Source organism: Ciona robusta, chromosome 12 (assembly GCF_009617815.1).
Source record: "Ciona robusta chromosome 12, ASM961781v2".
Classification (NCBI taxonomy): Eukaryota; Metazoa; Chordata; class Ascidiacea; order Phlebobranchia; family Cionidae; genus Ciona; species Ciona robusta.
In genome coordinates, this window is record NC_143246.1 from 6,011,454 (window position 1) to 6,028,100 (window position 16,647).

A 16,647-nucleotide genomic window follows, 5' to 3' on the forward strand; every position below is an offset into this window, starting at 1 on the left:
TGAACAGAACCAAAAAAAGTTTTCATTAATACCTAAATCTGGTGCTTTTGCTACTAGTCTGTTATTTGGTTGTGTCTGTTGGGCCATTTTGAAACATTTTCTGTTCAAGCCAAATTTGTAATCATTATGAGCATTTTGTACATGCGGATACGTGTAATTTCAAAGCATATAGTATACCTTGTTGATCGATCGGGAGTTCACTTGTTATCAATGAGGTCGCGTATATATAATAGAATGGGGGAAGATGGGACACCTTTTCATTCTATATTTTCTCGTACATTTTAATAGTAAACAAAGAACATTCAAAGAATTATAAAACCTTGTCCTCGCGACTTTCATAGACCGTTGTCAATTGTTTAAAACACGATCAGGATATTTATATATTTTGTGCTAAATGTGTCCCATCTTCCCCCACCCCACTATATGTCTATGTAAGATACATGAAGACCGGTATTTCATTCTTTAAGGCGATTTGTCAAGATATTGTTTCCTTCTATACTGTAAACTTCTGAACACTGCTTGTCGGTTACCAGCCCCTGTTTCAAAATGTCGTTGTCCGTTGATAATACCATTTGTTGTGGTTTTGACTTGGGTTTCTAAATAACGCGATCACGCTACAACAAGTCTGGTGCAAATGGCATGCCCTACTAAACTTGCATTAACAATCCGTCTTCAGTTGTGAGCTATTGATTCGACATCTTGTTTGCAAGTCGCTTGCTTTCGCGGAAAAGTGATTTAAAAATCGAACGGCCTTTCGGACATGCTATGGGAATTACGTTTACACAAATTCTTCAAAGGACCACAAATGCTATAGATTTTGTTGGAATGAACGAACCGGTGGCATCGTACTCGGTAAAGGTGGTCAGAGGCGAAAATGTAAAACGTCTGTCTTTCAATGAACAATCTGTTCGAAACTCGAACGCATTAATGCCAGTCATTCGTGGCATTGAAGGTCGGCAACGCGTCCCGTAGAATTTAACGGATCCGAATTCAATTAGTCGAAGGGCAATAAATAATTGATGTTTTCGCTAGACGCGCTTTGTTTTCTTACGCCTGTCTGGCTGCCTTAATTCGACGGCGCAGCAGAACGGCCCCTGTAGGTCTCTGGGGTAAGCTCGAGACAGTAGCACGTTTTGGCAAAAAGCGAAAGGTGGACCGCTGATACAGTTACCAAGGCTAGAACAGGCTATGTTAGCGAATTTTACCCGCTTAAAAATATTGTAGAAGTTTTAGGTTTTTGCCTAGAAGTATTTACTCATAGATATGGCACACGCTTCTGCAAAATGTCGAAAACTTTATTGTTTAGAAAGTCCAATAAAAGTTCTGCTTTCGTCGGCGTGTTTTTCATACGCAGCCATTAAGTTGTTACTCAGAAGTCCCGATTTCTAAACAAGATTTTGGACAGGAAGATTTTGGTGAATAAACCTCCTAGGGGACAAAGATATAGTGTGGTGCTGTTCTGTTTTTTTAAACTAATTTCTTAACAATCTGGATTTAGTTGAATATTTGTCAGATTATTTTAATCAGTTGGCCTGGTTCGTCTCTTATATTTAAATTTCTTCTGCGATAGGTTTCAGCTGAAAACCTTTTTCTTTTCTTGGCGCAATAGTTTGAAACACGGTTTTCCAAAACTGTTGTGATATTTTGGTAGAATGTTGTTGCTAGTAAGAAAAGAATGGATGTGACCTTTTTATCTTATAATTTCACGTTGGTGTTTTAGAGTTGTCGTAGTGGTGTAGCATGACCATAATGCACGATGCAGCATCTCCCACTGACCATTGGAGATACATCGTTCGAGAAATAACGGACGGCCTGCGTGGTGCGAGGGAAGAGAGTGAAGAAAGCAAATGGAGAGATCACAAAAAGAAAGAAGGCAAAAAAGAAGTGGATGCGAACGCTCGAGAGAGCAGGAGTAAGTCTATGCGTGATGTAGGTATCCCATATGAAGAAGATCAAACCGACTTCACAAAATACAGCGGCGGTTTCATACCAATTGATTACAGAGAGCGAGAGCAGCGTCCAGATACTTCTGGGTGGCGAAACGGACACACGGGAACTCTCTCCTCAATACACGGTTTAAAACATAAACAGGAACCAGGGACATCGCCGCAGTGGAAGCGCTCCGCTTCTGTGAGCTGTGTTTTCAGTCCTGTTGGTGTTCATAATGTGAATAATAGAATGCTTCCTCTTGGCCGGGGGCAGTGGTACCCGATAGAAAAGGAAAACTACATTCAAAACTACAACGACGGATCAAGTGATGATTCAACTGAGTTCGTTCTTGTAAATGAAGCTTCAACTAGTTTTAAACGTGTTAACACCGTACGCGAAACATCCTTCTCCGCAAGGCGTGGTTGCCCTGAGACCACCCTCGAATACATTAACCACAACAAAGTTACATACCCCAACCACGTCCACAGGGCTCCTATAAGCGGTACTTCTGCAAGTGCCTTTTACAAAATCCCAAAAATGAATTCCCTTCCTCGAAACGTTCGCTCCAACCCTGCGCGCACTCATGCGTGGAGAGCAGCGGTGCGTGAACAATGTAGAGGTTCGGACCGCCTTGCCAGATCTCTTCCACACGACATTGTAAAGATTGGTGGCTTCAGTCAAAGTATGACGTCATCACCCGCCATCACCCTCTGCAGCAGCGGAATGCAGGCTTGTGACGTCACAAACAGCTACAAACTTTCGAAAGCGATCGCGAAATCACCGGTATCTAGAGTAAGAAATCGAAAGTCGGCGCTGCGGAAGACGAGACGCCGTCATCGAACCGGTTCATCCGTCAAGACTCGACATTGCAGGAAACGAGCACGGCTTCGTCGTAATTCAAATCTTTACACCAAGGTATGTCCAATTACTCATCACAGTTTTTTAAAGTAATTTTTTTGCGAAACGGAATGTGTATAAAAATGGCCGCTGTGGGACAGTGGTAAGAGCGCTGGCCAATTATAGTGAAAAATTACTATATTCGAAGTTCGGTGCCGGTCATTGGTCTAACCAGATCATCACTAACGGGTTGAAATATGACACCTATGATAAATGCCTGACGTTGCTGCTTCACTCCGAAATAAATTAAAGTGAATATAAATTCAACATGATAAATTCGATACACGTTTATATTGGTTAAATTGCGTTCCGGACCACTTTTCGATCTTCGTACATTTTTCGGATTTTTGGCTTAAAACACAACCAACATGATTGCCTGGCGCACCTTTGGGTTACGACCGGGACTCTGAAACTTAGTTTTCTTCAGGCATGTTGCTGTTCTTGCGCTTCCCAATTGCATCAATCCCTTTGCTTGGGATCACGCTTCAAAAGCGGAACAAAAACAATTGACAACCTGCGTTTTAGTTCGGACAGCAGCATGTGCTGTGTATGAACCAGCAAAGAGTTCATTCGCCACATTGCAGCGTAAACGTCGGTAAAACCGACACTTATATAGATAGAATTCTTATTCGTTTGAGTATGTGTCGTTTAAAACGAGCCTATAATGGAAAAGCTTCCAGAAATTGTACTATTCCTGCTTATAGTCTTCCGCGTTACTTTTATCCCCTTCGTAATGATTCCAAATAAGGTATATAGCTTGCACTCACTATAGAAACTATGTAATAACGCCATTATATTTGCATATATAACTTAAGTGTTATACACCGGATGCCGGTCGACCTAAAGGTTATCGAATTTGCCTTCAATATATTGAACAGAGAATGCAGAAACGGGCTCTACCGTCACAGCCGTCCTTGGGGGTCTGTATAATCTTTGGAGACAGTGACAGTTATTGTCTTGTTGCTCGAATCTGTAATCAATAGTCTAACTCTATAAGCAGAACTATTACGAATCGTTTCACCCCATCTTACAAAATTAAAATTGACCGACTCTTTCGTTTTGAAAAAAAAGTTGCCTTTATAAACACAAAGCGTCTTCAAAGTTCATTTGCGTCTTTCGCTGTCAAATCAATTTTATATACCGAGCAATATCGACCTTGTGCATTCAGCCTACGTCGCTTGGGCCTACTTCATCGCTTATGAGCCTTTTAAGCCAGTCTCTGCAACGATGCCATTCGCTGCAATTAATTATTCAGAGCAACCATAACAAGTGATGCAGATTTGCGTGTCACGTCAATGGCAATATCGAATGTTGATGATATCTCCAATTGTTCGCTATTCCCGGCCCGCATCAACCCATATCGACATGTTTAACACCACAAGTCCTTATTTATATAGTTGCAGTTTCATGGTTAAAGTGCGCACTGCTAATTACATTGTGACATACATTAATTATAGACAAATTCTACAATAAGCGGTCTATAGGCTGAACAAGTAACCAGTTTAATAGTTGGTAATTAGCCAGGTTTTATTTAAGGTATTTCAGAAGCTATCTACCCACGTTAATATATATTATACAACATAATGCGAGGTACTATCTAAATACACTAATGTTGTATTGTGTACAAGTTACATGTCAATAATATTATCTACCATGCAGACAGACCAGGTTCTCTACCTTAATATACACAGGGTCGGTGATCATACTATACACTGAGGTTGTAGTGTTATATAGTCACGATTCTAAGAAGAAACCTCATGCGGTGGGGTGAGATTTAGTGGTGTTGAACAACAAAATGGCGCCTCATCAACAGGAAACCAGTGAAAGACCCGGTAGCCCTAGGTGATTCCCCTTCGTGATTATCAGGTTGTTTTGACAGCTCGCGGTCAGATGACAGGCGTTTCGAGAGATAGGACATTCGGTATTTGGCTTGCTTCCTGCTCGCAACGCACCTACGACTTTGTTGCGTAATCTTTTTAAAATTGCGGCTTCACTTTTAGGGTTTTGTTTGGATAGCTTGACCAAACAAATAGCTCCGTTTAATGTTATTTCCGCCCGCGCGTGTTCGGTATCGCTACCGACTCTTAGTGTTACGGGTAACTTGAAATCGCTACGTCACCAAAAAATTCTTTGGATAGTTTGACTGACGATACATCTCGTAAACTGGTCCATTTCTTTAGTTACACGCTTTTCTGCAAGGGTTGGACAACTGTTAGATTTTGCATTTACACAAAGGCTGCAGTGATGGCACACAGTTTTCTAACTGGTTGTATGGAAATGTTTCTGGATACATCTCTTTGAGCACGTTCGCCCCAATTTCTACGTGTTGCGCGAGAGCAAACAAACAAGAAAGCGAGAAAAAGTTTAAACTGGTATTTCCTTATAAAAAGACCAGTTTAGCGCCAAGTTTTAGAGATGACGAAGTCGATTGGCAATATAGATTAAAGGAAACGATAAAAGTAATCTGATTTCATTAAACCGCGCACACCGGTCAGAGAACTTTTAAAGTTTTAAGTTTGCCCATAGGCTGTTTTGATATTAAAGTAACCTCCATACTCGCAGATTTTATTCAAGTTTTCTTTTATTTTGGATCGAGAAAATGTTTTTATTACGTGTAAAGGGAAATTGTTTTCTCTGCTTGATCTTCATACTTTCTAATCTAATTTTAAGTTCAAATGCGAACCCAGAACGAACGGACAACAGAAGTACCACGAATGCGACGACTGTGGGCCCTCAAGTCCAAACAAACATCTCGACTTTGAACTCTGTGCTGATAAACTCGGAGGAGGAGGTAGGAGCGTTGAGTACGCCATCCGATCTTCTTCATCAAAACACCAGCAGCGATGGTACTTCATTCAATGGGAGTTACACCGCCCGGAACTTTCGGATGGAGACAAGCTACAGTTCGGGAAGATCAACTCTCCTCCCGAGGATTGTCCATCATCGTACTATGAAGACGTTTACCTCAGTACTGGCTGTTCATGTAAAAGTGAGTTTTTTCTTCCGAAATTTTATATATAGTAGTGTGGGGAAAGATGGGACACCTTTAGCACCTAATATTCCAATATCCTGATCATATTTTAAACAATTAACAACGATCTATGGGAGTCGTGAAGATACGGTTTTATTATTCTTTGCATGTTGCTTTGTTTACTACCAAACGGGACGAGAAAATAAAAACGAAAAGATGTCCCATCTTCCCCCACCCTACTGTATTTTTGTTGTTGTGGCTTTTATTTATCAGAATAATCGACCATATATCATTAAGGATGCTAACTAAAAGAATTTTCTGAACGTATATTTTTGTTGGAATAATATGCCTACGTTTATAAAAAATTGACATACCTCCGATGGTTATTAGTTAGAACCTGCTAAACTTATAAAATTTCCAACATAATTTCAGTTGCACGATGCATCATCATAATTTTACATCAGGCGGTCTTCACGTTTTTATATTTACTATATTTAGTTAAATGCACAATTCCATTTTTTGACTGTTCTTCATAAATCGATTGCAAAAAGTAAGACCGCAACATCGCAGTTTTATTAACACAAAGTTATATCCGATTGCTATACACATGTTTAACCCTAGCGGATGATCAGAAGCATTGACTGTCATTTCGCCCGCCGCTACTTCACCGACGAAGGAAAATGTGAAACCCTCTCCCGTATTCCAACTGACCAGATGCGGTTCTACGTCACACCGCCAAGAGTAAACACTGTGTACTCAGTGGTAGGTTTGCATTTAAAGTTTAAACCTTTTCAATTTGCAATACACGAATGCGAGCACATGTTACGTGCATTAGATTTAGACGACTAGATAACTAGAGTTTCTAATGTTGTCTTAATACCAGAGCAACCCCATGTATGTAAACCTATTAGTAATGGCTGTGCCGTCTCAAAGCAGCTTTGCAAAAATTCCCCAGTAACGGTAAAGTTTTGGTACATATATAATAATAATTGAAATACTCAGACGATCCCCGAAGGCAGATTAAGGGACTCATCCTCCCACCACTCGGTGGCGGTAGTGGACCCATTTCCAACCGCAAGTTTCGGTCATCTACTTTTAGTTTTCTATATTGATGGCGCGACTAGACCATGGTGCAAACGGAAGCGAGGAATTGAAATAGGTAAATTCACATACAATCTTAAGCCCATCTTATACTCCATATGCGTGAGGTCCTTGAGGGCCAAGGACTCAGGCCGGATTTGGTCCATTTTTCCATCTTAAGCCTATACACAACTGCTTTTTTAGAAATCATGTTTGTTTTTATACTTAATCAAGCTTTTTTATATACACTAGTTTAGGAAATCTTAAGGTTTCACAATTGTTTTCTTACACAGTTGAATACAACTTGCTCTAACGTAGTTTGTGAACCTAGTCTGTTAACTCTACTTTTCCAGTTTCTCCATAGTGGTAATCGGTATTGTTTAAATTCCCTACCAGGTCCCGGCTTATGTCTAACACAAGCACGCAGAAGCGGATGTCGAAACATCTATCGTTCCCACTTAAGTCCTAACGACTTGGCAAAGAAATGTGAAATCAACTTCATTCCACTAGTGTATGACGAAATCACAAACGAGAATGGTATTTGTTACGTCAGAGTTTTCGAATTTAACTTCCCGCCATTTTGCAACGTGCTGTCAGGATTAGAACAATGAACCAAACACTTAAGTTTTATTATATCTTATAGACCTTATGAATTATGTTTGTTTCATAGCCGGACAGACCAGACAACAGTTGTTGGAATGCATGCCATACATATCTGGTTTCGGACCTTGTCCTAAAACTGTGGTGACCGAATCCACAATCGTGGAAAACTGCGAACTAATTGAGAACACTCGCCGATGTTATTCAAAGGTGAAATGAAGTTGTATTGACAGTTTCAAACACCAACAATAGAATATTAGAATTATATTACCTTTTGCACTCATTTTACTTCGGTTTAAAAATACCAACATCCCAAAAGTGTAATAATTGGTGAACTTAATTTAAGGAATCATATTTTTATAAATATGGCTAAATTACCAAGTTAGTATCGATAAAATTTGCGGGGTTTTGCTAAGGCAAGCTCGCAGTAGCATGTTTACAAGTTTAGTGTAAGTTGTTTTCATTCTGTAATGCCAAGTGTGGTCACGGGTTACTTCCTGTGAAAGGTCTTCTCGCGCGTTTGCTGTCTTAGTCGTTCATCACTCGTAAGAACCCGCGTGCCCTCACAGTTACGTATATACCTTGTCAGTTTTGCTATTCAAGCTATGCCAATTATCCCAGAAATTGCGAAGCAGCCAAATCAAATTTCCTCCGCTTTGTCGACTATACGCTACTTGTGATTACGCTGTGACGCTTTTCGGGGGTTGGAACGACGTTACTATGGTTACGCAGAATGAAGAAAACTTACGGTCGTTTTACACCATGCTTAGACGGAATGGTTTTCAAAAGGATAACATTCAAGTCTTCTACAATGGGAATGGAGACGTGAAACGTATGATACATGTAGATATTTATGGTTTATTTCGGTTTTACTATATTGAGTACGAAAGACTTTACTGTTATTATACCTTTTGTTATATACTAGTTCTGTATATGTAGGACATGTATACGTAAGGTTCAAATTGTTGCATTGCGATTTTCAGTCGGCGAACCGTACAGATACGGACTACCTGCCAGTGAGAAGTTCCGAATACGAAATCACATTACAACAATTTGTAGAACTAGTCTTTGTGCTGATTCGTTAGTTATTTACATGAATGGACCCACAGACACAGAGGGTTCCCTTCTTCTGTGGGACAACAACGGAAACGGCGAGGTAAGAGTTAAAATTGCAAACCTTTAATGTATTCTGCCACATATACAAAATGATTTAATAGTTAATTTAGTTTCGGTTTTACGAATCTTGTTTTTTTTTTATTTTAAGCTTGTGTAAATAACTGTGTCATAAAAAAAAAACGATATTGTATGCTTGGCATACATAACTGTTGTGGTCTAGTAGTATTACGTAGTTTTCTCATTGCATGTTCTCTTTAGAGTGAATTATCAGAGAAATACCTTGTAACTGAATTTCTGGATGATATTGCTGGGTGTGACGCAAATCATGTCTTCGTTTTCGCGGATCAGAGTTATTCAGGAGTTCTGACGTCAGCATTACGTCAAAGAGTCGCTGCCACGACTCTGACGTCATGGGAGCGTGTAGTTCTTATTGCTAGTGGAGATACGTGGGATTACTCCTGGGGTCGTGACGTCACTTCGCATTGGAGCAGACTCTCCCCGCTGCAGAATGTTGCATTTGCATACGAGGTAAAGTTGGCAGATATAATTAATATAGTAGGGTGGGGGAAGTTGGGACACTTTGTCAGACGAAACTTTCTTTAATTTTCTTTCCGCGAACCTCTATTTAATGATAATCAGGAAAATAAGGTTACAGAATTATTCGGCAGTATTATCACGACTTAACTGTTTAAGTAAAAATTTCTACTTTCCAGGGCTTGGCGTTCACTCACAGCCTCCCGTCAATCACGCATCGACGTCACGCAGAGGACTTCACTTTATTTGGGGCACCTATCTCTGAAGGGTTGCCAGAGTATAGTGACAACCCCACTCGAATGAGACGACAATATATGGGGTGTCAGAAGTTGCCGCTCCCACAATGGTTAATCAACTTTCAAAGAAATCAGACCCCAGACACTAATACTTGAACATATTCTATAATTGCTATAAGTTTCTATTGTTTCAATCACCGCTTCTGGAGTGCTTTGTTTGTACATATATCTAAGCATTGCTTGTATTTATTTGAAAGTAAATTAAACCAGAAGTTTCAAATTTAATTTTACCTCGAAGGCGTCCTTTGTTTATTCTTGAATAGCAGAACAGTCCAGTTATAGTAGGTCATATTGCGCACCTGCATTTCTGATGGCTGGGGCATTAAAAGCAATATACCTACTGTAGTACACTCCGCCTTTAGTGCAATGCATTCCATCACATTTAATTTACGGAACGCGCGCACCGAATTTTAATCTACATTCTTACGTCTCTCGGTCTAGTTGTATTGCCACGTTACTCAGTTTCCTTGTGCTGCTCTGCCAGTAGTGCTGTAGTTAAGTTAGTGTCTGCATTTAGTTTGTCTTTGATTGCTTTTAACTGTTAGATTTCAGGTAGGCTACTGTGGAACTATGTAGTTGCATTGTAAGTTCTTTTGATGCTTGTTTGAAAATTAGCATTTGATCGTTTCAACCACAAATTCTTAGTACTTGTCTATTGTTAAATTCACGATAGCAAATGTCATTGCAACATTAATGCATTGAATCAGTAGAAGTTAGATTGCACATTTGAAAACACTGTGGCGATTTTATAATTTCTAAAATCAAGTGTCAGTCAAACTGAATAGTCGATTTCTGTTTCAAAATTTCTTTTATAGAAGGGTGTTTAGGAGCGTTCGGACCCGGTTCAGGGGTATAATAGAAATTGACCCCACATGGGTAAATTACACCGTCGTCCCGGACAAGGAGTAACGGAACTTTAACCGTTTTCTTCACGTATTTCCAGCCTTTCTGTATCTTTGATATGTCGGGTATGAAGCACATTATGGATTCAGAACACCTAAATGAGATTGAAGTATATTAGAACAATCTTTTTGGTAAAAACGGAATTGTTAACACAGTATCCATGGCTTGTACCAAATATGAAAGAGACCTGAATTATTTTACATCCATGAAATCCACAAAGTGGGAAATACCTGAACATAGTTTCTGTCTCTACATCTGAGAACCAAACTGTGAGATTCGGTGCAAAGTTTGTTCCTGTAAATTCCGCCATCGCCACTTCGCCACCTCCGTTTATCTGCAAACAAAGACTTTTATGACGTGTCTAGTTTCAGGACTAAAATATGTTTATTAAGGTGGGGTAAATTGGACACATTTTCATTCTATTTTCTCATCCCATTTGGTAGTAAACAAAGAACATTCGAAGAATTATAAAACTGTATTCTCACGACTCCCATATAGACCGTTGTTAACTGTTTAAAACACGATCCGGATATTTGGATATGTGCTAACGGTGTCCCATCTTCCCTTACCGCATTAAATGCTACTTCTTCCCAACCATTATGTTATGTCTATTTCAAAATCACCATGCGTTACGAAACCGCCATTTTTGTGTTTCATTGTAACGCTAATTCTTGATTTTATTCGAAAATATACAAGCAAGGAGTACTAGATATAGTGACCGAAGTTGTCAACCTCAGAAATTGTTATTTGTTGGATTATATTGGTGGCCTTTAGCTGATTTAATTCAAATAGGTAAACTTTGATTGATTAAGTTGCGAGCTTGTGTTAAACTGCTGACTACGCTTAACCGGTTGCGAATGACTTCTGCTCATAGTCAGAACTTGGATGTCGAGAGCGGATGCTGTACTTGTCGTGCCCAGTCTAAATTCTTCGGCGTTGCGTCATTTTTGCAGAACAATAAAGTGACAGAGCTGTATTGTTGCAAAACAAGCAACGTTTGTTACCGTACAAGTTTCCCTAAAAACTGCTAAGTCGACATATTGACACTTCGGTGCAAGACAATTGCATTTAAACATTCGTTCACAATTAAGGTTACATTTCAAAGACCCTTGACACGCCATTATCGCACTATAGCGCTGGTTGTTTTGCACCTTCAAAGACGTACGTAAGACCTTAGACCCATTAGCCCCAAGTGACGTACAGGAAATCGGGGTAACCTCTTTTTAACCCATAGGCCCCGTGGGAAAATGAAAGCAATATTAAACCAGAAGAATATGTTTCATAATTTCGGCATAGACTCAAACTATGTTAATGCCTGTTTAATATATGGGTTTACACACAATGTTTTAAGCTTGTCAGTGTCGTATATTCGGTCCGACCTTCTGCGCATGCGCAATAGCTTCGCTGATTACTGATCGACCCGAATATATCTCTATTTTTTTACCTCTAGATTTTTCACTACCGGCACAGGAGTCACTGGTACATTATTAACCAGATTAAACGAGCTGTCACTCCAACGGTATTCCGCTTTTTCCGTTGATATAATCGTCCAGCAAGCGCCATCGCTCAGACAATCCATGCTAGGATTCTTCGTGCTCTGGGTCGCCTAATAAAATCCTTTCATTAGGAGAGGCAGAAAAATACGAATTATGTCGATCATTGCCATTTTGTGTATGTATAGCATCTATATGTATCTATATATGTACGTCCTCAATTTATAAGGGTGCTGAATGTTGCAGGGTTATGTAAGATTGTCTTTATAAAACCGTAATTTGGTGAAATAAATTACTTATACAGCAAAACGCTTAAACTTCAGTGCTTGGCGCTTGTTTACTTTATGAACGATAATCTTTTCCTGTGAAAGACAAAGATATTGACGATCCGTGTCCTTCAAGTACAATGCACATTTATGGAGTTGAGATACAGGTTCGTCGCTCAATACGCTTGCCATCTGTCTGTCTACTTTGCGTATTATCTGCAAACACAACATATTGTTCGAAAAATATGTTGACGCGAAATCAATGACGTCACGAATGACGTAAACACTTACCAAGCGCGGTAGAGCGTAACCGGTGACGGAACACACAAGTTTAACCGACGTCCCGTAATGCACGTACCCATCATGCACCTCGAACTCGTTTGCTTCCGGTTGATTTTCGTGAACTATAAATACATTTCGTGACGTCATTATTGTTTACGTAATATGAGGTCACGCCAGTGTTTTTGTTTTAAATCGTTTCTCTTACTTAAGTGAATGGCGAAAGCACCCCATTGAGTAGCGCTTGCCCTGTAACCATCTTTAGTGACGTGCAGATATCTCGTGGAAACTGTTTGTGATCGAAGTCGGTTGAACAGCGACACCTTGCTACCGGATGGTATGCACACTGTAAAACACATGGTGGCGCTAGTAAGCTTACTTTTGTTTTAAACATGATATCAGGAAAATCTTGTGCTAACAACAGAACACAGAAGAACGCACAAATACAATTTTGGAGTTTGAAAGCGATATTTATACTTTGTAATAAAAAAGACTGTATAATGTTTGTGCTTAGGTAATTACTTACGGTCTGTATTTTTAACAGTCTGTTTCTTTTTGCTTGGTTTGGAGATTACTTTGATTCTTTGTGAGTGAAATAATCCGATTTCTGAACCGTCTCCGTAAAACATCTTTACATGGATTTCAAAGTGCTTGCGTTTGTCGGAGTCTGGTGTGTGCAGTGTTTTTGCAGCAGCATAGTTCTAAAGGTTAGTAGCGTAACGTGTAGTTCATAGTAAAGCAGGGGAAGATATAGGACACCTAATTTTCATTCTGTTTTTTCCGTCCAATTTGTTAGTACACAAATTAGAATAGACCGTAGTTAATTGTTTAAACCATGATGGGGATATTGGAGTATTATGTGATAAAAGTTATTCGTTAATTGCAATTTTGGTATTTGCTAAGTGAGGCGTATACACAGAACCCGCCGTCTATAACCATGGCCCATACTAAATGTTTTAAGTGTATTGAGGGGGGCATGGTCTAACCCAAGAGCGTTTCAACTCAAGGGGGTCAATAAGAACTAAACCACTAAAATATGCACAGTCTACATTGTTATAAATGTGAAGAGTTGGATGAAATGTGGTTTTGGATGTTTTACCTTTGCTGGGGGGTCCAGGAAAACTTGTTGCAGTTCGTTTTCACCTCCGCCCACTCCAACGAACAAACAAACTTCTGAAGCCAGTGACGTAGAGGGCTGAGAGGCGTATGACGTAGATGGCGATGGTGACGGCATTGGTGACGCACTTGATGACGTCATCTTTCGACGCTGTTTCGTTTTCCAACCAGTGCCGAGAAGGTGGACGCACGGAGGGGGGCAGAAGAATCTATAAAAGTATTTTGATTGGCGAACTTGGAAACAAACAAAAGGTCAAAGTTGTGAGTTTCACGTTGTCAATACGGTATAACCATAAACCAAATTCTTGTATATTCATGTTTAAAATCGGTTCGTTTTTTCAGATAGGCGTCCCTATATTAGTTATAATTTTTAGTTTTCTACACTTGTTTGTGATTGCATTTACCTCTTCTCGCTTCCATACGACTTTTGTGCGACTTTCGCGTGTAGTATCACAACTTTCATGTCTTCTCGCTTTCGCAAATATCGCCGCACGATGTCACCAAGCAGTTTCTTATCTGGCATTTTCTTTTCTTGCGCGACAAGCATTTCTTGCGTGAAGCTGCTGCAGACGCTGCTTCCAACCGAGGCTGACCTGCCACATGTAGAAGTTTAACACCTTTGTAATTGCTTTACAATACTGTACAATGTGTATGGACGTTTTGGAATAATACGGGGTAACTCCTATAAAGCCGACATGAGGTGTATGAAGCAAAACAAGCGTATTAAACCGATCGTCGTTTTCGGCCACGCAAGGATAAAGCAAGTTATGTTCATTTATTCATAGCATAAACCATAAAAACAGAAAAAATCAAACTAGCAGAAACTGTTAATGTAATTATACCTTTCATTGATTTCCGAGCTTGGCGTCATCACTCCTGAACCCGCTACTGTCTCACGTGACCCAATGACGTCACCATTTATTGTGACCAGTTTGCGATCGCTGAGTTTGTGCGGAAAATAATTTTCTGTAGATGCTTTACGTTTTCTTGTCTGAGTTTCTGGCGGATCCAAGGATTTTTGTTGGCCCGCTGTCGTATTCGGTATATTTGCGCTCTCTTGTTCTCCGTAAACGACAGAAAGATTATCTGACGTGTTGAGTGGTCGGTTAGAGTCATATTGAATAGGCGGCGGCACTGAGCTAGTTGGTAGGTCCTCATAAATTCTCGGATAGTTGCACTGCACGGCTTGCTGAAAGTCGGTTACGTCTGCACCATTTGAGCGCTGGGGTATAGGTTCAAACCCGTCGCCCCATGGTTTAGTATATACACATTCACTTTCAACAGAATTAGTAACTTGTTCAGTATCTGTGACAGATGTTTCAATATTTCCCTGGTCGTCTTGTATTTCGCGTTCAATAAAATCCCCACTAATGCCTGCGTTCCTTGTAGCAAGCGCTAACACATCTTCAAGCGAGTCACCATGTACGTTTACCAAACTAATATTCCCACTTTTTCTGTGATTAGGATCAAACGCCACATCGTTGCCTTTATTTGTCGGCGGAATTACCTACAATACGACAACGGTTAGTAGCATTGTCTTCCCCAGCAAACATCTTCAAATTGCACCCTGTATGATTTCAATTGCTCTCAGCGCCTAACCATGGTTAGGCCAAATGCATTCCGCTTCAAACATGCATTAACTTGCGAGCTCGCATATGATGTGTAAATTACCTGTTCTGCTTGTTCTTCCATTTTCTCCTGGTCAATAATGTTCTTGGCACGACCTGCGATTAACACAAGCTTGTAAACAGTGAAACCGTGACTATTCGTGTTCGCTTATACCTCAAACATATTAAGTAAACATAGGAGTTATTAATATTCCCCACGGACACAACAGGTGCAGAATTTTCACGTGTTATCTTGAAGTTAAACAACACAGAATGTTTCTTTGTCTATTCTCGGTGTAAATTTTTTTATAACGGTAAAATGCGTAACTTTATAAACTATATAGTCTTATTTCTCCGAATTTCTTGGCAATATGTGCGAAATATCGCTAAAAATGTAAAGAAACTTAGCAGATATCGTTTAAAAACTATGGTTTGCGGCAGAGACACAAAACAGCCGTTTTTAAAAATAGCCTGCACGCCCTGCACTCTCAATAAAAAAATTACGTTGTTTACCATTAACATTCTGTTGATTTTCCTCTTCAATTACATCCAGGTCTTTTACAAACGCGATAATACCAGGAGGTCCTACAGACACCGTGCTGTTTCTCCGTGTTTTATTTGACCCTCTGTCCCTTCTTCCGTCCCCACCCCAAGCGTCAAAAACCGGACAAGGTGTCTCCAAAAAACGTTCGGTGTTTAGAGGAGCACTTCGGTTCAAAAATCTGGCAACAAAACGAACCGATAATGGCATCGGAAAACCATTGTTTTTGCTTTTTACTTCACTTATTTTTTAATATTTTCGCTCTTTGAAATATAATTCATCGGAAATAAAATTGAAGTCTACACCGGGAACCAAAGTTTTACCTTGTTATATTTCTTATACAACAACGAACCTGTTTTCGCTCGTTCGATCATTTGACGTTCCAGCATTCCCGGGTGACGGTAGGGACCTCACCCACGCCAATGTTGGGTCATCTTCTTCGCTAACCCCAACCAACGAGTAGTTATCTGACCCCGAAAACCCCAACGTTACATCCTGATTAGGAGTAGCTGGGGTCATAGGGGGCAAAAATAAATCCGCCATGCTGGACTTCTTTTCAAAAAAACTGTTCTCTAAATGTACATATCTTTATGTTACTTCTGCTACCTGAAAAAATGTAAAGATTCTTTTAGTGGCTCATCTGGTATAAAAACGTAGTGCATTTCTGACGTTGTATATACATCGACTTCAAATCTCACGTCGTACTCTGACTGTACCTTACTCGTTTCGGTTATAATCAATTTCTAATCAACCTAACACTGAACGAAAGCTGACACCGTCGGTGGAAGGTAAAGGAAAGCTCCTACCCTGACTTGCCCACGCTCGCCGATGAATATGCGATCCGCTTACATGTTTGTCGGTACAGTGGCACGCGAACTAAAGATCCGGTTAAAAGGTTAGAATAACTTACAAGAAACTAAAACAAACCGTGTAACTTGAGACTATTGTCTAGTTTTAGAATTTGTTTTGTGGAATCAATTCGATTTATTGTTTGTTACTTTATTCAGGCATTGTAAGTC

General features: G+C 39.9%; 3 protein-coding genes across 4 annotated transcripts; 2 read left to right on the forward strand and 1 right to left on the reverse strand.

Moving 5' to 3' along the window:
- Positions 1–35: 35 nt before the first annotated feature.
- LOC149727204 (uncharacterized) lies at positions 36–3,059 on the forward strand. Of its 2 annotated transcripts, XM_089889747.1 has the most exons (2): positions 1,772–1,912; positions 2,004–3,059. In XM_089889747.1, the coding sequence occupies exons 1-2, from the start codon at positions 1,848–1,850 to the stop codon at positions 2,878–2,880; spliced, it is 942 nt and encodes a 313-aa protein (XP_089745873.1). In that variant the 5' UTR covers positions 1,772–1,847; the 3' UTR covers positions 2,881–3,059. The 2 variants fall into 2 exon arrangements, with proteins under 2 accessions (XP_089745872.1, XP_089745873.1); XM_089889746.1 differs by having other exon boundaries at positions 36–3,046.
- Positions 3,060–4,996: 1,937 nt separating this feature from the next.
- On the forward strand, positions 4,997–9,648 carry LOC149727205 (uncharacterized). The gene is made up of 9 exons (XM_089889734.1): positions 4,997–5,815; positions 6,419–6,559; positions 6,800–6,956; positions 7,274–7,414; positions 7,548–7,687; positions 8,099–8,309; positions 8,461–8,633; positions 8,852–9,121; positions 9,307–9,648. The coding sequence occupies exons 1-9, from the start codon at positions 5,426–5,428 to the stop codon at positions 9,517–9,519; spliced, it is 1,836 nt and encodes a 611-aa protein (XP_089745860.1). The 5' UTR covers positions 4,997–5,425; the 3' UTR covers positions 9,520–9,648.
- A 410-nt stretch (positions 9,649–10,058) lies between these two features.
- Positions 10,059–16,226, reverse strand: LOC149727206 (recombining binding protein suppressor of hairless-like). Its single transcript, XM_089889725.1, has 13 exons — positions 15,981–16,226; positions 15,601–15,809; positions 15,152–15,204; positions 14,323–14,987; positions 13,885–14,073; positions 13,464–13,689; positions 12,891–13,065; positions 12,573–12,710; positions 12,377–12,489; positions 12,161–12,301; positions 11,771–11,932; positions 10,557–10,660; positions 10,059–10,420 (listed from the first exon to the last, which is right to left on the reverse strand). Exons 1-13 carry the CDS (start codon positions 16,169–16,171, stop codon positions 10,192–10,194), a joined length of 2,595 nt encoding a protein of 864 aa, XP_089745851.1. The 5' UTR covers positions 16,172–16,226; the 3' UTR covers positions 10,059–10,191.
- Positions 16,227–16,647: the final 421 nt, after the last annotated feature.

What these genes read in the sequence shown, in the direction of transcription:
- LOC149727204 (XM_089889746.1), top strand. Translation starts at nt 1,741, where the DNA reads ATGACCATAATGCACGATGCAGCATCTCCCACTGACCATTGGAGATAC.
- LOC149727206 (XM_089889725.1), bottom strand. Translation starts at nt 16,171, where the DNA reads ATGGCGGATTTATTTTTGCCCCCTATGACCCCAGCTACTCCTAATCAG. An exon ending in TCCTGGACCCCCCAGCAAAG is followed by an intron (nt 13,066 to 13,463) that starts GTAAAACATCCA and finishes ACTAACCTTTAG; the next exon opens with AACTATGCTGCTGCAAAAAC. An exon ending in GACTGTTAAAAATACAGACC is followed by an intron (nt 12,711 to 12,890) that starts GTAAGTAATTAC and finishes TGTGTTTTACAG; the next exon opens with TGTGCATACCATCCGGTAGC.
- LOC149727205 (XM_089889734.1), top strand. Translation starts at nt 5,426, where the DNA reads ATGTTTTTATTACGTGTAAAGGGAAATTGTTTTCTCTGCTTGATCTTC. An exon ending in GAAGCGAGGAATTGAAATAG is followed by an intron (nt 6,957 to 7,273) that starts GTAAATTCACAT and finishes ATTCCCTACCAG; the next exon opens with GTCCCGGCTTATGTCTAACA. An exon ending in TGGGAATGGAGACGTGAAAC is followed by an intron (nt 8,310 to 8,460) that starts GTATGATACATG and finishes TGCGATTTTCAG; the next exon opens with TCGGCGAACCGTACAGATAC.